At 31.7% G+C, this 23,074-nt stretch overlaps 1 protein-coding gene and 1 pseudogene across 1 annotated transcript; one reads left to right on the top strand and one right to left on the bottom strand.

The window, feature by feature from the left end:
• Positions 1-1,416: 1,416 nt before the first annotated feature.
• Positions 1,417-12,602, top strand: LOC111041918 (cadherin-23-like). Its single transcript, XM_022326375.1, has 21 exons — positions 1,417-1,630; positions 2,954-3,263; positions 3,357-3,613; positions 3,736-4,167; positions 4,224-4,359; positions 4,442-4,692; positions 4,777-5,032; positions 6,060-6,253; positions 6,335-7,101; positions 7,502-7,913; positions 8,222-8,335; positions 9,651-9,929; positions 10,005-10,188; positions 10,253-10,479; positions 10,543-10,845; positions 10,922-11,042; positions 11,116-11,367; positions 11,429-11,712; positions 11,793-12,107; positions 12,188-12,312; positions 12,405-12,602. Exons 1-21 carry the CDS (start codon positions 1,619-1,621, stop codon positions 12,421-12,423), a joined length of 5,250 nt encoding a protein of 1,749 aa, XP_022182067.1. The 5' UTR covers positions 1,417-1,618; the 3' UTR covers positions 12,424-12,602.
• A 3,610-nt stretch (positions 12,603-16,212) lies between these two features.
• LOC111041919 lies at positions 16,213-21,114 on the bottom strand (annotated as a pseudogene).
• Positions 21,115-23,074: the final 1,960 nt, after the last annotated feature.

Genomic DNA, 23,074 nt, shown 5'->3' with positions numbered 1-23,074 from the left:
TGCAAGTACATAATATAAACCTGGAAAAAAGGTTGATATTGAAAATTAATTTGAACATACATAACCATCGAGTAATGAGTTCAATATTCAGTGCGTTTGAACTATGAGTAGGTACTTAACTACATCTACTTGAGTAATAGATCGGATTGACATTTTATTATCTACCTATTTCAATATTATTCTCAAATAAAGAAACTAAAATCATAAAAATTAATCACTACTGAGGAGAGATTTGTATCAGACATTGAGCACTGATCGCTGATCATTTGTTCGTGACACACATAATTTGTGTACCTACTTCTTTTAAGACGCAACAATACTCCCTGGGAAAATCCCTTACCAATGAGGTATGATAAATCGAATTAATCGATAACACGGTCGCTTCGGGCACTAACGATTCTTGTCAGACATGATCGACCGCGATTGGGATTCACGTGGGGTCAGCGGTGTATATAGGATTTAATTTCGGGGGAGGGGGGTGGAACCCATACCCCTCTAAGTACGGCACTGCACGCGATTAATACCGTTTTATCATCGTTGGCACACACAACAACAACAACAAAAATAATAATAATAATAATGATAATAATATGAAGTTACTATGTGTCCATATCGCGTGACCTCCTCGAACGCCCACGATCGGGGGCAAAATAATATAGACCTACGGAGTTTTCAAACACCATAGTCATTTGGTGAAAAAGTTCTTTTCTCAAACCGGTTTCATGGCCATTATCTCACGAAGCATAATATTATAATATTACAGCGAACCGTCGGCGGCATACCCACGTCGGACAATACGACAATAATAATATTGTCCGCTACGATAATAATATAATATAGTATTCAATACAAGTAACAGACCGTCGGCCGGTGATCGACGATCGTCCGCCTTGGCGTTTGGGCGTGATACTCGTAGTCGGGCCTGCGTTGCTTACCATAAGTAGTACCAAATGCCGAGTAGTATTCCATCGTTACGCGGTGGACATCAATTATAGTCCCGTCCTATATAACTCGAAAGTAGCATGCCAAACGAGCGACCGGTAAAATAATAAAACAACACTAGTAGTGATAATAATGATAATATCAGTTGCGGGTAGTCGGCGAAGACCTTAGATAATATATACTATAGTATGTATATGATCTAAGGCGATGACACTGCAAGGTGGAGTCACTGGCAGTGTTTGTGTGGTGTTGGGGGGGGGGGGAGGGGGAGATCGAGCTCTTTGCGTGTACCATTATAGTACCGATCCGAGCCGCTTAGTGGCGCATGACCGGTTTCGCCCCACTCTGCAGTGGTCCGGTATCGCGGTGCCCGCAAGATAGCTGCTGGTACATAATACATTATTATTATTATTATTATTATTATTATTATTACTATTACTATTTACCTGTCTCCCGTCTTCCACCGGCTGCGTGACCCCTCAGTGGTTCGGTCTGCCTGGATTCCTGAGGTCGTCGGTCGTCCGCCCGCCATGTGAGCCGCGCGCGTTCATGTTTCTAACATCGTTCGTCGATTGCGAGTGTATCCGTAGGTAATGTGTGTGTCATGTTGATATTGACGCTCTGCGTTTGGAAAACTGGTTTTGCGCCAAAATCCTCAGCGAACGGTCCGTGAACAATGCGTCCGCCGGTAAGTACGAAGTATTAGAATAGAGCGGCATATATCTACACAAGACGACATTAATAATTATCGTCGGCCGTACACGTCTTTCGCCTCGTAAATTCCGCGTTATCACGATAACAGTAAACGTTTTCAGCCGCTGCTTCTAACTTTCTAAGCTCGTTTACGATACCATTTATGTCAGCGGAGATAGCACACAGTCCACCCGGTTGCACCCCGGATAATGAGGTATGGAATAATACTTTGCTCATTGGCTTACCTTTACGGTACACAAACGGGACGTGGTCGTGTCCGAAGGGTGTGGTTACATTGTACGATTGTTGCGACGATAGCGATATACCGCGTGCGTACCGTGGATGTGTCGTATCATTATGTAAACCGTGTAGCACGTACCCACCGCGTCGCACGCTAAACGGACCTAGGTTTTGACCAAGCCTCGCAAAACCGGATTTTAATAACCGTCCGATTACGTATACGGGCGCGCGTGAGAACGGCCGAGTGCAGTTATTTTTTGCCGTGACCCGTCGGCAGCAATATGTTGGGAGGTTAACGAAACCGAGAGTCTCGAAACACAATAGGAACGGCACACAAACACCTCGGCAACGATGTATAAAGCTAGTGGTTGATTTTGGGGGAGGGGAGAGCATGGCAGCTGAAGGCACCCACGATCCCGCGTATTTACCTTTTTTGAGTATTGTTCAGTGGTTTGTGGTATTACTTATAAATATATAAATATATGTATGTATTATTAATAATATCAATATGTCAACTACCACTGAACAATAATATCAAAAATGTTGTAGTTTCTAGGATCTCAGAAAACACTGAGGTTATAAATATATTACATATTACAAGTGCCTGATAGAGAATTGATAACAGTCAGCATTCACCATAAAAAAATATTGGATGTGTTCCTGTTCGAAAAGTACGTCTTGTAGGTATTGTAGAATGTCACTTACTTTTTATTTTGATGATTTACTATAGTAAAAATTAGCGATGGACTACTAAACAATAAAAGTTTTAAATTAAATAAATTTGAATACAATTGTTACAGCTTATTAATAATATTATGATAGTTTGCTTAGTTCTTTATTCATTCACTCACTGCTCATTGCAATTTTCGTTTTTTCATGCAATAAACAATTTTTTGTATTGAAATAGCAATTATTTCTATATTATTATTGAATACATTTTGGTACAGTTATATACATAAGTATTATACAAAAAACAATTGGGGAAAAATGGTAGATCACCCATAAGGCCATAACTAGTTATTCTTAAAAGTAGGTAATAGATTTTCACCTGCTACATGAGTTCTATTTTTATTTTCAGATGGCATATAATAGGCTTGTTATTTTAATCGTATTTCTGACAGTTTTCGGCCGGTCAGAATGCTTATCGAACAACCGGCCGCCACAATTCCTGCCAGGCGGCGACATGGCAAGGTTTTCTATATCCGAAGATACTCCAGTTGGAAAATCAGTCTACAAACTGTCGGCAATTGACCCCGAGGGATCGAGGGTATCGTATACCGTGAGTGGCCAATATCTGAACATCGATCGATCAACTGGTGTCGTCACACTAGCAAAGCGTTTGGACCGGGAAACGTTGGATTCGCTGGAAGTTGTCATCAGCGTGACCGGTAAAAGCTACATCACTATTGACGCTGGATAACAAAATCAGTGTTAAAAAGCATATTAATAAAAAAAAAACCAATTCAACTAATTTATTTCAGACGAGCCAATAAAAGACTCTGACGCAAATACTGTGTCTCTGAGAAGAGAAATATCCATAATCGATGTCAACGATAATCCACCGGAGTTCCTAGGGAGACCGTATTCATTTAGCGTTTCAGAAGACACAAGAGTAGGAACCATAATATATAGCAATGTGACAGTTGTTGATAAAGATATCGGATCGAATAGTGAGATTTCTATGACATGCATTCAAAATAATGAACCTTGTGTGACATTTAACCTGCTCACCGAAAAAGTAAGTAAAGTGCAAACATTGTGAGTACATTCAAATTATCATAATTTGTAAATGTAGTGCAGTCAGCGTAGGATGTAAAATTGTATTCGATTATTTCATTTACCATGTCGTGTCGCTTACAGGTGTCCACAGGTACGTACGTAGGTTCTATCAGATTAGCACGTCCACTGGATTTCGACACGGTGTCATCATACAAATTGACTGTGAAAGCATCAGATGGAGGGCTGAAAACTACTCTATCATCCACTGCAAATATTTCGGTAGTCGTCAAGGACGTGCAGGACGAACGTCCGGTTTTCACGAACTCGCCGTATTCAATCGTGATCGACGAGAATACGCCGGCAGGCGTTCAAGTACTAAAGGTCAACGCCGAAGACGGCGACGCGGGTTTCAAGAGGCCAGTCGTGTTGAGCTTAGAAGATGATTCTCTCGGATATTTTACCATTGAAAATGAGTCTAACGGAACTGCTTACATATTCACCAGTGACAATCCTATCGATCGGGAAAACAAAGTAGTTTCCGACGCTGGTGGTATTTATACGTTCAGATTAAAGGTGACCAATATCACTTAATCAAACGTGACAACGTATAACGGTATTTCGTTTTACAGGCTACTGAGCTGATCAACAACGAATTACCTGGTGACGTCAGCTACGAGATCGTCACCGTAGTAGTTCAAGACGTGGACGATGAAAAACCCGAATTCAACGAAAGGAGTTTTACGACGTCGGTATCCGAAGACATTAGTAAGAACCCACATTTATTATGATTGAATAGTTTATACTTTTAAAATGACTACCTATCTAAATTATTTAATATTATATTCAGGTATCGGAACTCCATTACCGGGATTAAATATTATAGTTAATGACAAGGACTTGGGTGATAATGGAAGATACGTGTTGGTAATGAGGACTCAAGATTCCAGAGTGTCCAATTGGTTTAAAATTATTCCCGAAACGGCTTTGGGACGGTCAACAGTACTAATTCGTCTGATTGACAATGTTGGATTTGATTACGACGCAGGAGTAACTGACGTAGATTTCGATATTGTTGCTATGTACCAAGATAATATAAGTGTAAGTAACATGGTAATGAATATCTTACCTAACTTAAAAATGTTCTTACTTCACGTAAATTTAAATATTTTGAATGAATCTCAGGGTGGGTTTAAAGAAGCTTCTGCAGCTCACGTGCAAGTCAACGTACTCGATGCTAATGATAATTTACCGAAATTTGCTCAATCAACATATGCATATTCCATACCGGAAAATTTTGTACCTGGAACGAGCATAGCAAATCTTACTGCTACCGACATTGATAGTGGTATAAATGGCGAAATTACTTACAGTTTACAAGGTTTTGGAATGGACAAGTTTGGTAGTGATCCTGAATTCGGCGGTATATTTTTGACTGGCAGTAAGTTACTTTTATGTTAATGACGATAATTTGAATATTAAAAAAATGTTGTGAAAACGATTCACAACATGTGTCAATATTATTTAAAAATAAATCATCATGCCGTTGGATAATACTTTAATTGTGATTCTGAATTACTGGTGTATCAATTTTATGCAATGTAAATAATTTAAAAAAAAAAATGAATGAGTGTAAAATAAAGCATTTAAAAATATACTATGTCTGCTCCAATTGATTAACGATTTTTTTGGTTGATGACTGCGGGCTGACGGTACTATAAAAAAACACTTGATTGTATGAATAATTAATTCTGTACTATGAACAAGTAGGTACTTTAAAAGTCTATCAGAAACAATGACATGTGTGGGTACTTTCTACTTTCTAGTATATTATTTCAAACATAACATAGATATTAAGTCGTAATTTCAAGCCTTCATGAATTTTTACCATAAATACAACCAAAATTATCATAACAAATTGATGATTGAACACAAAATATCAAAGAAAAAGAAAAAACATACAAAGGCAAAATAAAATAAAATAAATTCTATCTAATAGAAATAAAATTAAATTTTTACATTAATAATTGTATTTAAGAGTAATTTGTAAAAAAAGAATTTATTTCTAAATCTGAACCCTTCAAATTACAATGATATTTTTATGAGTTGAAAGCTTACCCAATAATAGTATGTAGCTATTGACTTATTTACATACTTTTGAGTTCATGTATTTGTCTATGAAAAATGTACTAAAAAAAATAAATAAAATATTGCTACCTTAGTATCTTGGTTTTAAATTATAAATAACTGTTATTTGAGAATTTTCCAATTAAATATTTATTTCGTCATATTTTTAATCAGTTTTAGGTATTAGTCATCAAACGATTTTTATTTCAAATGCCATAATTAAATGTAGATTATTTCCAATTCAAACTTCTTAATAACGTCAATATGATTAAAAACAACAATATTGGAAAATATAAATAATTTTACAATGATTAAATAAATTAAATAATTTTTTTTTTTAGAGGTCGACTACGAGCAGCAAAGTTCATATTCTCTAACTCTCGAAGCGAAAGACGGAGGAAATCGTTCCACCCACGTAGTTATTTTGGTCGAAATTGAAGATGTTAACGATAATACTCCAGTATTCAGTTCGTTAGAATACAAAAGAACTATACGGGAAGGAGGTACTGAATTTCAACCAAAATTCTTTGTTCAGGTAAAAAAAGTTCCTATTTTTTTTTTGTCCAATAACATAAAATAACTGAATTATCTAATTATTCCCACGATAATTATTTAGGCAACCGACGCCGACAGTGGACTCAATTCTATGATTCGCTATTCGGTCGCCAGCTCAAACTACGACGGCGTCATGATGGTGAATCCGATCAGCGGGGAACTGACATTGAATTCTCCGGTAAACTCGAGTCACACGTCTCGGGGACAATATGAGGTAGTAGTAAGAGCGACGGACCTGGGAATACCACCTCTACATGCGGACGCAAACCTCTACGTCAGGGTTGGTGTGCCGGGAAACCAAAGACCCATGTTCAAAAATCTCACATATTCCGTCACGATACCGGAAAACACGCCAAGGACAATGGAGATACTGAGGGTTCGAGCAACCGATCCGGACGGGCCTGACCACCTGATTGAGTACAGCATGGTCAATAGTAACGATAATTTTCATATCAATAAGAAAACTGGAGCCATATCTGTGTCCGAACGATCCATACTCGATTTGGACTCAACGGGATTGTCGCATTATCATTTGGTTGTCATGGCTATGGACAGTGGGCTGCCTATCAGAGAGGTTGCACACGCCGACGTGTACGTCAACGTTACAGACGTGAATAACAAACCTCCCAAGTTCGACGATAATACAAGTTACATAGTATACGTACCTGAAATCACGAAAATAGGAGAAGTCGTGTACAAAGTAAATGCGGTCGACCCGGATAAAAATGCATCGATCAAGTACGCGATCGTTGAACCAATAAAAGCGAATGACAAGACTGGATTACCATTAAAAAACACAAGCTCATACAATTTCAAAGATGTATTCAGGTAATATAGTAATTAAAATACTAGATAATTAAATTTATAGATAGGATGTACAATGTATACATACTTTGATCACATATTCATTTACACGATACAAATCAGTTGACAGGACGAGTTAGAAAGTTTTACCGTCTTCGGTATAATAAAAACATAAAATATTATAACGGAAAAACTTGATGGGCTCCCACTATATAATATATATTTTATATAATAATATGCAAATGTGGGTTAGTACGTGGTGTTATTTTTTATGAATATTTTTTCATAGAAAATGGTTTTTTCTAAAAGTTGGTTAAAAAAAAATACATACATAATATTATACTGTACATTGTATTTTTATAGTAAGGCGTATTTCTTTAAACGCTTCATAACTTAGTGCTTTAGTTTTTGTCAACTTTTGCAGTATCAATAAACTTACCGGCGAGATCAAAGTAAATTCGGCGCTTAGCTATCAGATGGCGTCGGTGATCGTATTGACCATAAGAGCGGTAGACACGAACGCCGCTGAAAACGTTCACGAACAGTACGACGAGGTGGAAATCACATTTTTCGTGAAACCGTACATGAATAAAAATCCCGTGTTCACTAATCCTGGTTGGTCGGCCGACGGTGACTCTTCCACGTTAATCGTGCGAGTGGACGAAGAAACGCCGATTGGGACTGAACTGGTGCAGCTGAAAGCCAGCGATGTGCTTACGAACGAGTCGCTTTACGATTTCAAGGCTATCACGGCCGTACCGCGACAAATCGCCATGGACTACGCAGGCAAAGTCATACTTACAGAACGACTGGACTACGAAACGTTGGAAGACAAGGTAACTGACAATGCCATTTTTTAAAAATAGAATAAAATTACGTACTTGTGAACCCGTTTACCATACGCACACTGAGAGCGTGTGGTGATGGCGGGGCTATGTAAATTTTTATTGCTATCACGTTATGCATTTTTAAATTGATATCGAGGTAAAAATAACTATAGTCCTATTTCTAATTAAAATGTATTACTTTTATTTTTTATACCTCTACAAGACGTGTTTTCACCGACGAATTTATTATTGTTTACGATATATTATGTACCTACTTAGACTATGCTAAAGTAACACATTTCGTGGTATTGTTTCAGACGTTGACGTTTCAAGTGAAAGTCACCACCGAAGACGGTGAGCGGTCCACCAGCAAAACCATAGTGATCGAAGTACAAGATATCAACGACAACAGTCCAGAATTTGAATATCCCGTGAGTTAAGAACATTTCGTTCAGCAGCAGGCTTCCTACTGAATATTTAATATATTTTTAGTGAAACATAAGTTTTGTTAATTTAGTAGAAGTCTTTATATAATATTAACGACGAAAGAATAACACTGTATTCCACAAAGTGCACTTCCCACACATAAAACATTTTATGTTTTTAAATTTTTAAAATGTCTTGCTACCTACGATTCATAACGTAGATATTTTATATTATTTATGAGAGTTTTATTCGTAGAAAAAAACATAATATGCTACTTGGCTAATAAATTGAGAGTAACAACTCATTATCTAGATATTTACCTACCCATTCAATTTTTTACAAAATATATTTTCACGAAAATCCTTTCGTGTTTGGTGAGCAATTATTTGTAAAAACTAGAATGGTAGGTAATCATTCAGAGATACAGGTAAGAGTTTTATTTGGATGTTATTTATTCCATTCTTGGATAATTTCTAATTACTATTTAGTAATCGCAACAAATGTTTATAATTGTATAATATTTTAAAGAAGACATTTTGAATACAAAATAATTCAATATTTATTTTTCCTCTATGATGAATTCCTCTATTAAATTTCATATTGTATTTTTTAATAATTATAATATTATGTTCTAGTAATTTAATATTATTAACATAAAAATTACAATTCATTTTAAAACTATATTATAAATTCTTCAAATATGATACACACATACCATGGAAATAAAAAATACTGAAATAAAGCTTCAAATTACATACATTTATAATTTGTATACGATTGCTCTGTGCACGTACATAATAATTTGTGATATTAGTGTCAGAGTTGGAAGCAAAATCACTGAATAATTTTTATTAATACTGGTAACCTTTTTAAATAACCGTAATAATAATGTTAGAGTTGATAAAAATTAAATAAAAAAAATCTGCACTATTATAGAAATTGGATACTCTTATTTCATTCACCTCTCTGTGGAAAGGTGTGGTGATGGGTCGTAGATATTCAATTTGAAAGCATTGATATAATATATTATATGGAATAATTTTGTTTTCATAATATAATACCTATTATTAGATTAGTAAAAATGTTTCACATCTTACAATCAGATTCACATGCGGTTCCCTTGCTAAGGTTTGACCACCCCTGATATAATATAATGTAAGATAAAAAATAACCTATTTGAAGTATTATCTATAACTGTAGAGTGGAGTTGCAACTTACAAATGCTCTATATTATATTTTTGAATCCTTCCGATTTTAAAAATATTATCACTTTCATTATTATAATAAAAATAATATATTCTAATTTAAATCTAATTTCAGATGTATCGAACTACCCTCGTAGAATCCAGTCCAAAAGGTACTGTTGTCTTGTCAGTCAGAGCAAATGACAAGGATTTACCAACGTCCCAAAATGGTATAATCAGGTATCATCTAGGAGGTGAAAATTCAAACTTGTTTACTGTTGATCCCATAAGCGGCGAGATAAAAGTTTCTGGAAATGGTGTAATTGATCGTGAAAAAACTCCAATTTTAAAATTAATGTTATTTGCATCAGATACGCCACAAGGTGGACCTCATCAAAAAGTGTCTTCAGTACCAGTAATTATTTATATAAATATAAAATATAAAACGTTTAGCAGAAACTTTGATATTTTAATTTTAATTTCTTTCTAGGTTCATATAGATGTGAAGGATATAAACGACAATGCACCTGAATTTGATACTTCGATTTACATTGCTGTAGTGTTAGAGAATGTAGTTCCCGAAACAAGTGTGTTAAACGTATCGGCACACGATCCAGATGAAGGATCTGCAGGCTTGGTTCATTACAAGCTCATCGATGAACAACAACTTCAAGGTATTTATTTTAAATGTATAGAATTTTAATTTATTTTTAAAGGTATTCTTTATATCTTAAAAAGGGTTCTTGTATATAAATCCAATGAACGGACAAATAAAAACTTCTAAAAGATTAACTGGTAAAGGTCGCTCTGATCCGTATGAAATGAAAATAAGAGCCGAAGACAACGGAGAACCAGGAATGTTTTCTGACGTTAAGCTTAGTCTATACATCAGCGATATAATTGAAAATGATGGAGTTCCAACTTTTGTACATCCAACTGCTGATGAAATTGCATATGTATCTGAGGTAAACGAATAAATGGTTCACAATATTTCTTACATGCTGATTATATTGTTTTTGTTATTTTAGAATGCATCCATTGGGTCGCTAGTATTCAGAGCAATGGCTACAGATCCAGATGATCCCAATACATTGGAAGGAACCATTCATTATAGCTTTTTAGAAGAAACAAAAGATTCTTTAATTTTTTCTATTGATTCAGAAACGGGATTAATAACGACTACCTCAATTTTGGACAGAGAAATACAAGACAAATATACTCTTGTATTAGTAGCAAGAGATTTAGGCGATGTTCCTCAACAGTCCACAAAAGTTTTCAACGTAATTATAACTGACGTCGATGACAATAAACCAGTATTCAATAGATCTATAGTGAGTATCAATCAAATTTTCTCTGTAGGTATCAGTAGATTTGTGTATACTTATTTAACAATCTTTGAAATTTTAGGAAGAAAAACCTTTAATGATGGAAGTCGAAGAAGAGTCGTCTCATGGTACCTTAGTTGGTTCCATAGCAGCGTATGACCCGGACATCGGGGATAATGCATTGATTGATTACATTATAACGGGTACCTACATTAGTTAATTTAATAATTATAATAAAACAATAATATGATTTGAGTTGTAAAATATTAATTTTAGATGGAAACGAGGCTAATGTATTTTATTTAAACTCCTCGAATAATGTAGCCGAAATAAGAATCAGTGGAGAAATTGATAGAGAATCTGTATCTGAATATGTTTTGACAATAAAATGTTTTAAACATAAAACAAAAGCATACAGCTTGCATAAATCGTACAACAAACAAGATCCCAGTGAGAGACAGGTAGTTATCAGAGTACTTGATATCGATGACAATTTACCGAAATTCATCGATGAAAACTTAACTTTAGGTGAGTGATTGGTGGATGGTTGTTTAAATATATATTTCGCCTAATCCATGTTCATTTTTAGGTGTTAGGGTAAGCGTTCCTCTCGACACACTTGTGGCTACAATACAAGCTACTGATGTCGACAGTTTGGCAGAACAAATCACGTATCACATCACAAATCTCACTTTTGCTCAAAGGCTTGAAAGTCCAAAAGAGATCAAGAGCTGGCCATTCTTTTTAGATCAATTAAGTGGCCAGATCAGAACTACATCTTCGATGACATCTTATTCAGAAGGTTACTTTAACATAGTTGTGGCAGCAATCAACAGTGACGTGCCTGGACGACATTCCAATACTACAATAAAGGTGAATAACGTCTTACGTCAAAAATTGATTTGAACAGCAGTCAAAAATATATTAATATCAATATTATTTTATTTTGATAGGTGTTTATTGTAAAAGACCGTGGTTTGTTGAAGTTTGTTTTCACGAGACCACCTAATGTAGTAGGTCACTACATTAAAAAATTCAAAGAAGACGTCGAAAAATCACTAGGAATACCTCAAGCTAGTTTAAACTTGTATGACACCCAGTTTTATTCAAAAAATGACGGAAGTCTAGACTTTAGTAGCACAGGTTCGTGTTTTCAACTAGTGGGCCCAAACAATTACAATCCAAAAGATACTATATCGTTACTCGAAGACCCTAGTAATCATGAACTGAAAAACGTATACAAACAATACGAAGTTAAAAACATCGAAGTAAGAAATATAATTTTTTTTCTCCAGAAACTAAAAAAAAAATTTTAAATAATACTTTACGTGATTGTAATTCTGTTTAGCGATGTTCCCCGAAACAAGTCAAATCATCTGTTACATGGGTACAGATATCGGTGTTAGGTATTGCAATTTTCATTGGATTCGTATCGATTTTTTCAATATGCCTTCTTTGTTGTTCTTATAAAAAGTAAGTTTTGAAAGAATATTTTATGCACAACAACTTTTATGAAATTGAGTAAGTATCTAATTATTTAAATTTATTTGTTCTTATGATTGTAGATGGAAAAGGTTACGGTAATAACGTGATAAAATGATACCTATCAATTAGACGTGAACTCAGTGATATGAGTTGCCATGTAAAAGTGCTGTGATTCAATAACTATATAATCAAAATATATATGTATATATTTTAATTTTATATATAACCTAAAAATGTAAATATTATTATTGTAATTATACTATTTACTTGCTTTGAAATTTGTGAATTTTTTTGATAAGTAATCGATATGATTGTTTATTTCTGATTGTTCGCTTTTAGTGTGACTTATAAAAGTAAGATAATTTAAAAATAATGAGAATAATTATGATTCTTCACAACTTTATGTCTAATTTTCACGTTATATGTCATTTTTCGGTATCGATAACGACTCAAGTCCATACACAATTCAAAAAGTGATCAGATATCTTCCTTTTATATTGTAAATTGCAATATGTTCTTAATAAGAGGATTACAACTAAAAGCTTATGATAAAGCACTTTTGTCTCTCTTGATTTACTTTAATTTGTTTCTAGGAGAGAGGTTTAATGTATATTATAACTATTATAATATATAGATTATCACAAAATAAAATAATAGCAAAACAAAAAACAATACAATTATTTTTGGGCTTAAAAGTAAATTTTTATCCATCAATATTTTTTTAAGTGCTTAAAAATTATAAAAGTTTGTTTACTTACAAATAAAAATGAAGAGTAAAAATACTTTCTTATGAGATACATTACATGAGTCGATTGCTTTACTAGTGCAAACGTGTTACATTTATATTGTTAAACTGATTTAAAAGTAATAAAAAATCCTCGAAATTCAAAAAAACGTTTATGAAAAAGAACAAAGCTAAATTATAGTATAAGTAACTGAAATGTGTAAGTTTATGTGCAACTATGGCTATTTATGAAATGTCAAAAATTTTAAAAATATTTCTAGTTGGGTACGTTATGCAGTGGTCATACAATTATTTGTAAGTACTTACTGAAAATAAAATTAAAAAATTGCAATATAAAAAAATGTCCAAGAAATCGATCACATCTCTAGGAATATTTGGATTTTGGTAATTTTCTTTTTACTTATTTAAAAGAGAATATCTTTATTCAGGTCGTACTGACCTCCGATTTTTAATGAACTTTTAAATTATGCCATATAAATCCATTTCGAAATACCCAGATATTATAATACGGACGTTTATTACAACGTCGGAAAATAGGGCTTTTTAAATCCAAGTACAATTTGGTCAGAACAAAATTCATCTTCTTTGGAATAAAAAAAATTAAATAAAAACTGACTTTTTTTAACATGAGAGTTTTTAGTAAGCTAAGTTTTTGTAATAAAAATGCGCCGGTTCGAAAACCATTAAATATTTTAAAAATTTTTTTCAATATTTTTTTTTGTTAATTACATAAAGTACCTAGCTAATATATCAATAAAATATCTATAAAATATTTGACGTCTTGATAATTTTTTTGAATGAAGGAAGTGTTAACAATATAAAATAAAAACCAAATTTGAAATTCTAAAATAACATTAGTATTTTATATTTTTATTCATAAACGTTTCAAAAAATACTTTTTCTTATTTTTTAAACTATTTTATATATTATTGTATTCCTTTAATTTGAAAATTAATTTTAATTTAATACCTCCAGCGTCCAGCGTCGCTGCAGTATACAAAGAATCATAATAGTTATTAATTTATTATATTATGATTGTGTAAAATATTAAGACTTAAATTCAATCTCCAGTTTTTTGTAAATTTAAACAATAATTAATCTTTTACCACCACTTTTTTTGTTAAAGCTTACTTATACTAATATTTTAACTATTTTTATTAATTTGTATTTACTTACGTATACCATTGAGCCAAACAAGAAATTAATGAATATATTTAATTTATATTAATTCTTGCAAAACAGTAAGTTTGTTAGTTTTTGTCATACCTACTATCTGTGATTGTTAATTGTATTAATTAATTAATATTATTAATAAATTATTATTTTTATTTTTATTACTATTATTATTATTATTATTATTATTACTACCTTTATATTCATTTATATTGAACATTAGTGCCTACCGCGGTACTGAATCATTCGGGGAATCAATTTTTTTTGCATGTTTTAATTGTATTCAATAGTGCATTGGTTTTTATATTTTCAATTGTGATTATTATTATTAATATGATATTACATAATATGTATAACTAATGTATAAATTCAATTTACTAATTTGTTACAACAAATTAATTTATTGTTATTATTTTATAATTTTAAATAGATAATAACTAATTACCTTGAAATAGTTGGCTAATACACTATCCGTTTTTGCATCAAATACCTTATTCAATATAAAAATTATATTAATGTACACACTGAAAATGTTGTGTAATTATTATCACTTTTATATGATAATTTCGAAAACTGAACTGATACCTATTTAAAAGTTAGAACATTTTGAGTTTTGTGAGATCAATTTTAGCCAATATATTATTATCATGCAGTGTTGTACAAGTACAATAAATACTATCCACTGTAGTAATAAGCGTCAGAATTCGGTACTTACATATTGGCCACTCATGGAATATTAAGAGGATTCAATGCCCACCATTTTTAAGGAGTTAAATATAGGCAATTTTCTAAATGTATTCGGTTGTGTAAAATGTGTGTGCTTAGTAAGTGATCACTAATGTTTGTGATGTAAAAGAAATTGAGAGCATATATTTTATATTTCCTTTAAACGTACATATAATATGTCAAAAATGCGCTATACGAATATTAATTTTTTGTTTTTTTTTTTTGTCTTAAATTATCAATTTTTTATCTTGAATAAACTCCACGATGAGTTAAAATATGTTTTCAGAAGTTTTATCCTATTACTAGTATAATAATACAATTGGCATAAGATATGTCCATTTTAGTAGAAACGGGGATCGAATCTCCATCGAAATTTAGATTAATTTTTATCTTTTGTGAATTTAAAACACCAGTAATTAATTATTAAGTCATAAAATGTAGGTATATGATATTACGTAATATAATAATATTATAATTGTTACTATGTTTCAAATATCTAAGGATATAATTTGTAACTGATTCTGATTGGGGTCTCAGGCCATTTTTTGAAACAATTTAACTGATTAAATTTGATTATTTAGTTTAATTATAACATTTCTATTTAAAAATGTCATATTATATGTATTTGGTAGTTTCAGGAAATTTAAATTATAAATAAATATTAATTTATTATTCATAAATACATAAAATACTTTTTTGAAAACAATATAAGTACTATAAATAATATACTATTTTTATTGATGTACCTGAACATTTATATTATCCTACAATATTACTAGAGCGTAATTTATTTTTATTTTTAAATTTCATTAAAATTGTTTGAGCCAAACAAATCAATTAAATCATCGATTTTGAATTATTGATACTTAAAAATAATTTTTTACTATTTAAAAATATAACCAATCAAGGATAATACTTACTCGGCTTTACTGCATCAATGTTGAGTATTTTATTCTTCACTTTAGTGGGTAGTGAAAAACTGAATCTTCTCCACTTACCGTTGCATCGGAGAATAGTGATATTCTGATTTTTCTTAAATAGTATATTTGACTTTTTCAGCAATATTCATATTTTGAACAAAGCTTGTAGAACCTAACGCTATTGTACAAAACAATTATTTATAGTTTCTGACACTCATATTATGTAAGTATAGGTACTGATTATATTTTTTATAATAAATAATCATAAAATACATTATACAAATGTATAACAAGTGATTACCATTAATAATAGTATATACTATATATATATATATACATATATATGTATTTATTAAGTTTGTTACAGTTTTGATACACAATTGTACAGGAGTAACAAAACCAAAAAATTCAGGAACATCCTTTCTTAATCCTAGTTGAGAACTAAAGAATAACGTACTAAGGTAAGTAAAGCAAACGGATTCTGTATGGGTTTGCATCGTTACTTATAATAGAAAAAACGATTGCCATTTGGGAAGTGAAAAATATGTGATAATACACTATTTTGTAAAAATTAGATATTTTATGAGATATAAGAAGGGAACTACTTAAGTAAAAATAACAATAATTGGAATTGGTACAATAAACATACCTATATATTATAATTTTTAATATATATAAATACACATAATGAACAATATTTGGCTGAAAACCCAATCGAAATCGATTAGTATCGACGTCATAAAACTATAATCGTTATAATGTATGAGTCTTATATTACATATTTTAATTATGTATAGTATATATAAACAATCGTTTAAACAATTTAATAGCAAATAGAAAGAAATGTATGATAGTAGGAGTAAGAAAACAAAGTGATGATAAAAAAAATCACGCGGGATCTGTTTTCTAGAACGGGGACGATGGGGTCTCGGGACTTCCGGCCAAGACTTATATATATATATTTCATTATATTATCGTGCGTGGGGGACAATCGAAAAACTTATTTTACACCGACGCCGCAACGATAACAATTACACCGAAATAAATATTAAATTGATAACGTCTCACGAGGTCACAGCCTTTCGGTAGGTCAATCGATCAATCACGCGTCGGGTGTGAGTATCAATGGCGTGTCGTTGGTGACGATCGAGCTGTGCTTCAGGTTTCGCTCGTGCGTGTTCACGTGATTGGTGCGCCACTCGAACCGGCCACTGGAAAAAGCGCTCAGATCCCTGGTCAGCCGCCTCTTTCCCGCCATGAAGTCTAACCGCATTTTGAACTCTTGTTTGAATTTCTCCTGAGAATAATAATTATGGTCGGCGTAAAGCTCAATATTTTTGTCATAGATACACAGGCGTAGGGTGGTCAATTTTTTTGGGGTGACTTAACCCTTCAGGGGCACACATGTAACGACTAGTGGGAGGCTTCCCCGCCCCACGTCACACAACCAGTATACAATTGAAAATATACATCATAAAATACAAATAACGTGTGACAATCTAAGGTTTTATTAAAATATCCTATTTTTTTTTCAAATGTTGTTTTTTACTTATAAAATTAAACGTCTATTTTCTTCAGTGATCGATTATCGATACAGGTAAATTGTCTTTTCAGTCTCGGTTTACCGGGCCCGTTGATGTCAGTGATATTACGTAAGAAATTATTTCGTAAAAAGTATAAACTTGCATGTAATGCGAAGAGTTAACTATAGTATAATTATTGTTTTTGTCTTATTTGGCCATTAGGTACGTTATTATTATGTTTAAGACGTGTTTCAATAAAATAAACATAAAATACTCTGATTAAGACGTATATTATTAACTGTGAGATAAACATACATTTCTGGCTTAGTACAAAAGTTTGTTTTTGAAAAATAATTAAATAATTAAAAAAATAACTAACCACTGCAGTATTTGGGTGCTTGTAGATTTCAGTAGAATGTAAAAAAAATTAAGACCACTATGAAATACATAATTCAATTTTAATTATCTTAAATTTGTTTTGAAATTGACTGTACTATAGTCGTTATTATAAAACATTAATCTCTATAGTAGTAATAGTTAAGTAATTATGTATAAAATGCAGTATACTGTATAATATACATAATCCAATTAATTTCATATTCAGTTCCCAAGAGCATTCATATCGAAAAGAGTCTATTAATAATATATGTACATATCTAAATATATCTTTGATAATATAATATCGTCAAAGTAGGTATAATATGTCAACAAAATTTAAATTTTGTGTCACAATTTACTTTTGTACTTTTGGTTACGATTGACGAATAAAATATAATTGTGATGGTAAAAAAGTGTTTATTTATACAACTTAGATGCTCTATATACTCACGTTATATATGGAATAAATAAATGGATTATAGCAGCTATTGCTCATGGCAAACCAATCGAAACAGAACCAAATTATGTTGATATAAGGATACCTGAAATGAAATTGACAATAAAGTATATTATTATTTATAAAACGCAGAAAGTCTTGGGGAAAAAAGATGTGAGTCATTTATTGAACATAATAAAATACAAATAGTAATACAATACTCACTCGTTTATTTGAGGAAATATATGTTGTAATAGATTGTACGTTTGCAGGGGCAACCAACACAACGTGAATAGCGCAACAACGATGATAAGCATTTTGATGACCTTGAAAATAATCGTGTCAAGTTTAATGACATTGTATTCTACCTTTATATGATTATAAACCATAATAATTGAAATATATTATAATATATAATACGTATATAGTTATTATGATCGATTGTGTGCGTGTCAAGTACATGAGCGTGTGTGGTTTACTACGTGTTTTTTCGTGTGGAAAAGACTCCGGATAAAAATGTTTAAGGGGATTGAAGTTAGCCATGTGAATGACATTTCTGGTCACAGGTTTAGGCCAAGAAGTCTATACTATTGTAATAATCTAAAAAAACTTGAACCTATACTTTTAACTATAAAAAAAAAATGAAAATCCGTTTGAAACTCTGAACTGGTAAATTTACAATACACGCGTGAACAATATTATACAGAATAATACTAAGAAAAAAATACAAATGCATTTAAGGGTAGGAATACAATGAAATGTCAAACCCGGTCTCTATTATCGGCGTTGATAAAAAAAAAAAATGGTTTTTAGGCTGTGAGTTGTGAGTATATAAGATGTCCGAATAAGCTTGAAGGACCCATGCTACAGTCACTATAGGGGCTGAAAAAGTATAGCCATAGAGATTAGACATCCGGCGAGGGGTCACTCGATCGCTATACATTTGTTCGGGCAGTTAAAATCTAAAACATCTTTCGATTTGCTAATAGCAATTGCTATACAAAACCACCTCGAGTTGATAAGCGATTCACAGAGTGAAAACGATTTTTTTTTTGTCAGTATATAAAGAGATATGGCGAAACTAAATCATAAAAAAAATTGACCCGATAAATGGTCTCGTCATCCAACAGTTTAAATTAAAAGCGTCCCTCGTTTCAGTTTATAAAATAACCTAGGGTTGGCCACAGAGTAAAAATCAAACATTTTTGACATAGCTAATGGACTTGCGGGATCACTCGCTAATTGAACCAGGGAAAAATATTGTCTAAAAAGATTCATATACTCGTATTGCAACAAAATGCCTAATATAAAAAAATAGAGTTGTATAGGAAATTCAAAAACAATTAAATTTATTATTTAATAATACACTTAATGAGTATAAGGATTAATTATCATCTAGGTACACAAAAATTCCGGTTCATTGAACTTTTACAATTTTTTTCTCATATTGCTTAGTTTAAGCACGCGTAGTATGTCTTAATGGTTTTATATTAATAGTATACCTACTATATGTACTAAACAGCGAATTATTTAGAGTGCTTACCTACCTACCTGTTTTCTGTTATTGCACGTATGTATAATGAACTTATAACTTATATGCTGTTTATGAATAAATGTTTTACACATTTAAAAGCCTATAATAGTATCAAATATATACCAATTCGATATAAGAGTTCAACTTAAAACATACATTGTAAGCTAACAACGTATTTGTAATTGTATGAGTCAAATAATATTGTATACATTTAAGAACATTTGGAACAGTAATTTATAATAAATTGTCTTGACAAATGATTTTTTGTTTTATAAATAGTATCTGCCAATTACTCACAAAATTAATTTAAACATATTTTACAAATGTACAAATCTTTACATTTTATTTTCGTGTGCCTGATAAAAATATGTTACGTCCGTCTCAAGTATACTTTTCGATGAAACCAAATTTTCTTTAATAATTTTTACAATACCACTATGTTATTGGTATATTGAAAATAGAGAACTAAAATAACCGTAAAAAAAAATGAAATGTAAAAAATATATTATTTTCTTATTGTTGTAATATTATGTTTTACAAATAAAAAAAAAACTTTGTAAAGAGTTTAAGGAAGAACTATGTCGTACATAATATTTTTGTTTTGGTTGATGCAGTGAGTTTTGAGAAGAGTAAAAGGAAAAACATTGTTTGACCCTAACAATTAATCCTGGTTTATATGTAAAAAACCCGAATGCACCAGTACTTCTGTAGTTATATTTAGGTACATAATATTATAACGCAATGATAAAATTGAATCATACTTTTTATCTCTTGACAGCTACAATAATATAAATTGATATCGAAAAATCATTTTTAGTTGCTTATCGATCGGTTCCATGATATTATGATTTATGATGTCGTATAGTAAGTTGTTTGTATGTGAAGTAGTAATTAGACGCGATAATTTGTCTAAGCGATGAGTTATTATATCAATAAGAATAAGAATCACAATAATGTTGTTCAACATACAACGACTTACCCGCTTTTTATTTCTCATCAGATTCAAGTCTCTCTGTGACTGAGCGTTTCCGGGAGCCGACGAACCCCACAGGGCGAATCCTATCCCGGAATAGGCCCACGTCATGATCGACAGCGGTATGACGTACTGCACGACCACCAGTAGAGCCCTATAAACGAGCATCACGTTGTGTGACAAGTTGACGTTTAGGCAGAACGGCCAGTCTTCGGACACGAAAACCACCCGTTGAGCATACGCCATCGGTGAACTCAGTGCCAGACCGGCGATCCAGATCAACCCGATCACACACAGGCATTGGGTTTTTGATGTCCTCGCACTGCAAACACAAACGCATCGCTACTGTTGTGATCATTATTATTGTTATTATTATCGAGATTATATTTTTTATTAGACTATAGAAAATATTAATAAAAAATAACTTGTTCCACTGATTCGTCATAAATAATAAATATGATATTATTATAACATTTTAATGTAATTGTATAGGGTTTTTTCTTCCTGTTTGACAATTTTGAAGATATTTTTATCTGTTATAGTTTTTGATTGTCGTCCCCCCCTCCTACGTCAATGTTTGTCGAAATAAATAATTTGTGTTGACGCATATATTCGATATGATTGTTAGAAAGCTGCAGGCGAGGTTTTTTTACTCGACTTAAGCCCAGCTTTAATTGTTATCGTTCTACAAAATGTATTGATTTCCTTCCACACGATCACGGGCCATCAATGCGATCGATCGATCATGATAAATGCACAAACAGTTAAACGATACGAATTACGCTCGGTATGTGAGAATCCACGACAATGCGCGTCAAAGGCTTTCACAGAATGTTCGCTGATCCACTGCGGTCTTATCATTCCTATTTAGGTGAATGCGTACGTTGCACGGCTGAGGAGATAAACGCGAAAACGTCTGTATAGATTATTATTGATATTCGTATATGAAAATGGCGTAAATAGGATTGTTATAAAAATAAAATAAGGAACTTATTTGATACAATGGTTTGTAATATACTTACTTTCATAGCATTATCACACATAGCACAATGAGATCGTATTACAATAAGCAATATTTTACCACCTAATACCCTCCAACTAAATCCATACACAGTAGGGTTTATTGGAGTAGCTTAGGAATGTGTAATTTAAACCAAATAGAGGTTAAGGAAATAACTATATACTATTGAGATAAGTATAAATACATTGCGATTAGGATGATATTGATGTTAAAAGCGCTTCGTTTAAGAAAAACAAAGTTCAGAAAATTTAAGTTCAAAACTTTAAGCTGTGATTTATTAGCTGAAAACAATAATTTATAGTGAAATGAAAATTTAATTTTGTTAGAATAAAAAAAATATGTTTAAATTAAAATATGTAATTTCCAATGATTTTCAAACTATTATTAAGTGGAGGTAATGCATTTTATAATTGTGAAATAGATAAAGTGAGAAAACCAAAGTCCCTTTAAATTTAACCTAAATAATAATTATTATTTTTATACATTTTGTTTTTTCTCTATAAACAATTCAAATAATAAGCGTATTGTAATACGGCATCTCACTAAGTCCCCTGCAACATAAATATAGATTCTGGAGGTAGGGTAAGTTAAGAAATATTTTTTTTAAATTTCAAAACGAGACATCCAACAACCATTTTGAAAATAATATGTAATTTTTTAGTTTTGAAAAAATGTATGTCATAGCATGAATTTTTCATGTTTATTGTTGAACTATGTAATGATGTGCGTTATACTTACAAGTAGAAAAAAGTGTAATGTAAAAAATAATTATTTATTTCAATATATGAAGCAATTTGTGGACATAATCAACCACGTTTATAAAAGACACAGTAAAATTTCAATACATAGGCTTAGTCTGAGTCTTAATTAATAAATTATCCTAAAGAATAAGAAGACAGAGAAATTATTATTGTTTATCATACCATAATGAGTTTATTGATTGATTAAAATGTATAAAAATATATATATTAACTGGAATCTGGAGTTAATGTTATGGATATAATATTGAAAAATGATCGTTTGATTAATTTTATAAGATTATTATATTTCTCTCTCTCTCTCTCTCCCTGAATCAATCTAGTAAGAAAAAAGCTTTTTCCATGATTAAAAAAAATATCATATTGTCATAAATAGTTTTTGGGAAAAGCTTAAAAATAATTCTTCGTGCTAATTTTATTTGTTCAAATTTACAAATTGAAAGTATCAACATTGGATTTATATCGTTCTACAACTACAACTAATTTCATAATGTTATTCACAATTTTTTTTTTCAAAGGCTGAAAAAATCTCGAAAACTTTTTTTTTGTAATGAAAGTAGTAA

This window comes from Myzus persicae, unplaced genomic scaffold (assembly GCF_001856785.1).
Source record: "Myzus persicae strain clone G006 unplaced genomic scaffold, MPER_G0061.0, whole genome shotgun sequence".
Classification (NCBI taxonomy): Eukaryota; Metazoa; Arthropoda; class Insecta; order Hemiptera; family Aphididae; genus Myzus; species Myzus persicae.
The sequence above is the reverse complement of the archived record's forward strand: the minus strand, read 5'-3'. Positions and strand labels throughout refer to the sequence as shown.

What these genes read in the sequence shown, in the direction of transcription:
- LOC111041918 (XM_022326375.1), top strand. An exon ending in AAAAAGTGTCTTCAGTACCA is followed by an intron (nt 9,930 to 10,004) that starts GTAATTATTTAT and finishes ATTTCTTTCTAG; the next exon opens with GTTCATATAGATGTGAAGGA. An exon ending in CAGTATTCAATAGATCTATA is followed by an intron (nt 10,846 to 10,921) that starts GTGAGTATCAAT and finishes TTGAAATTTTAG; the next exon opens with GAAGAAAAACCTTTAATGAT.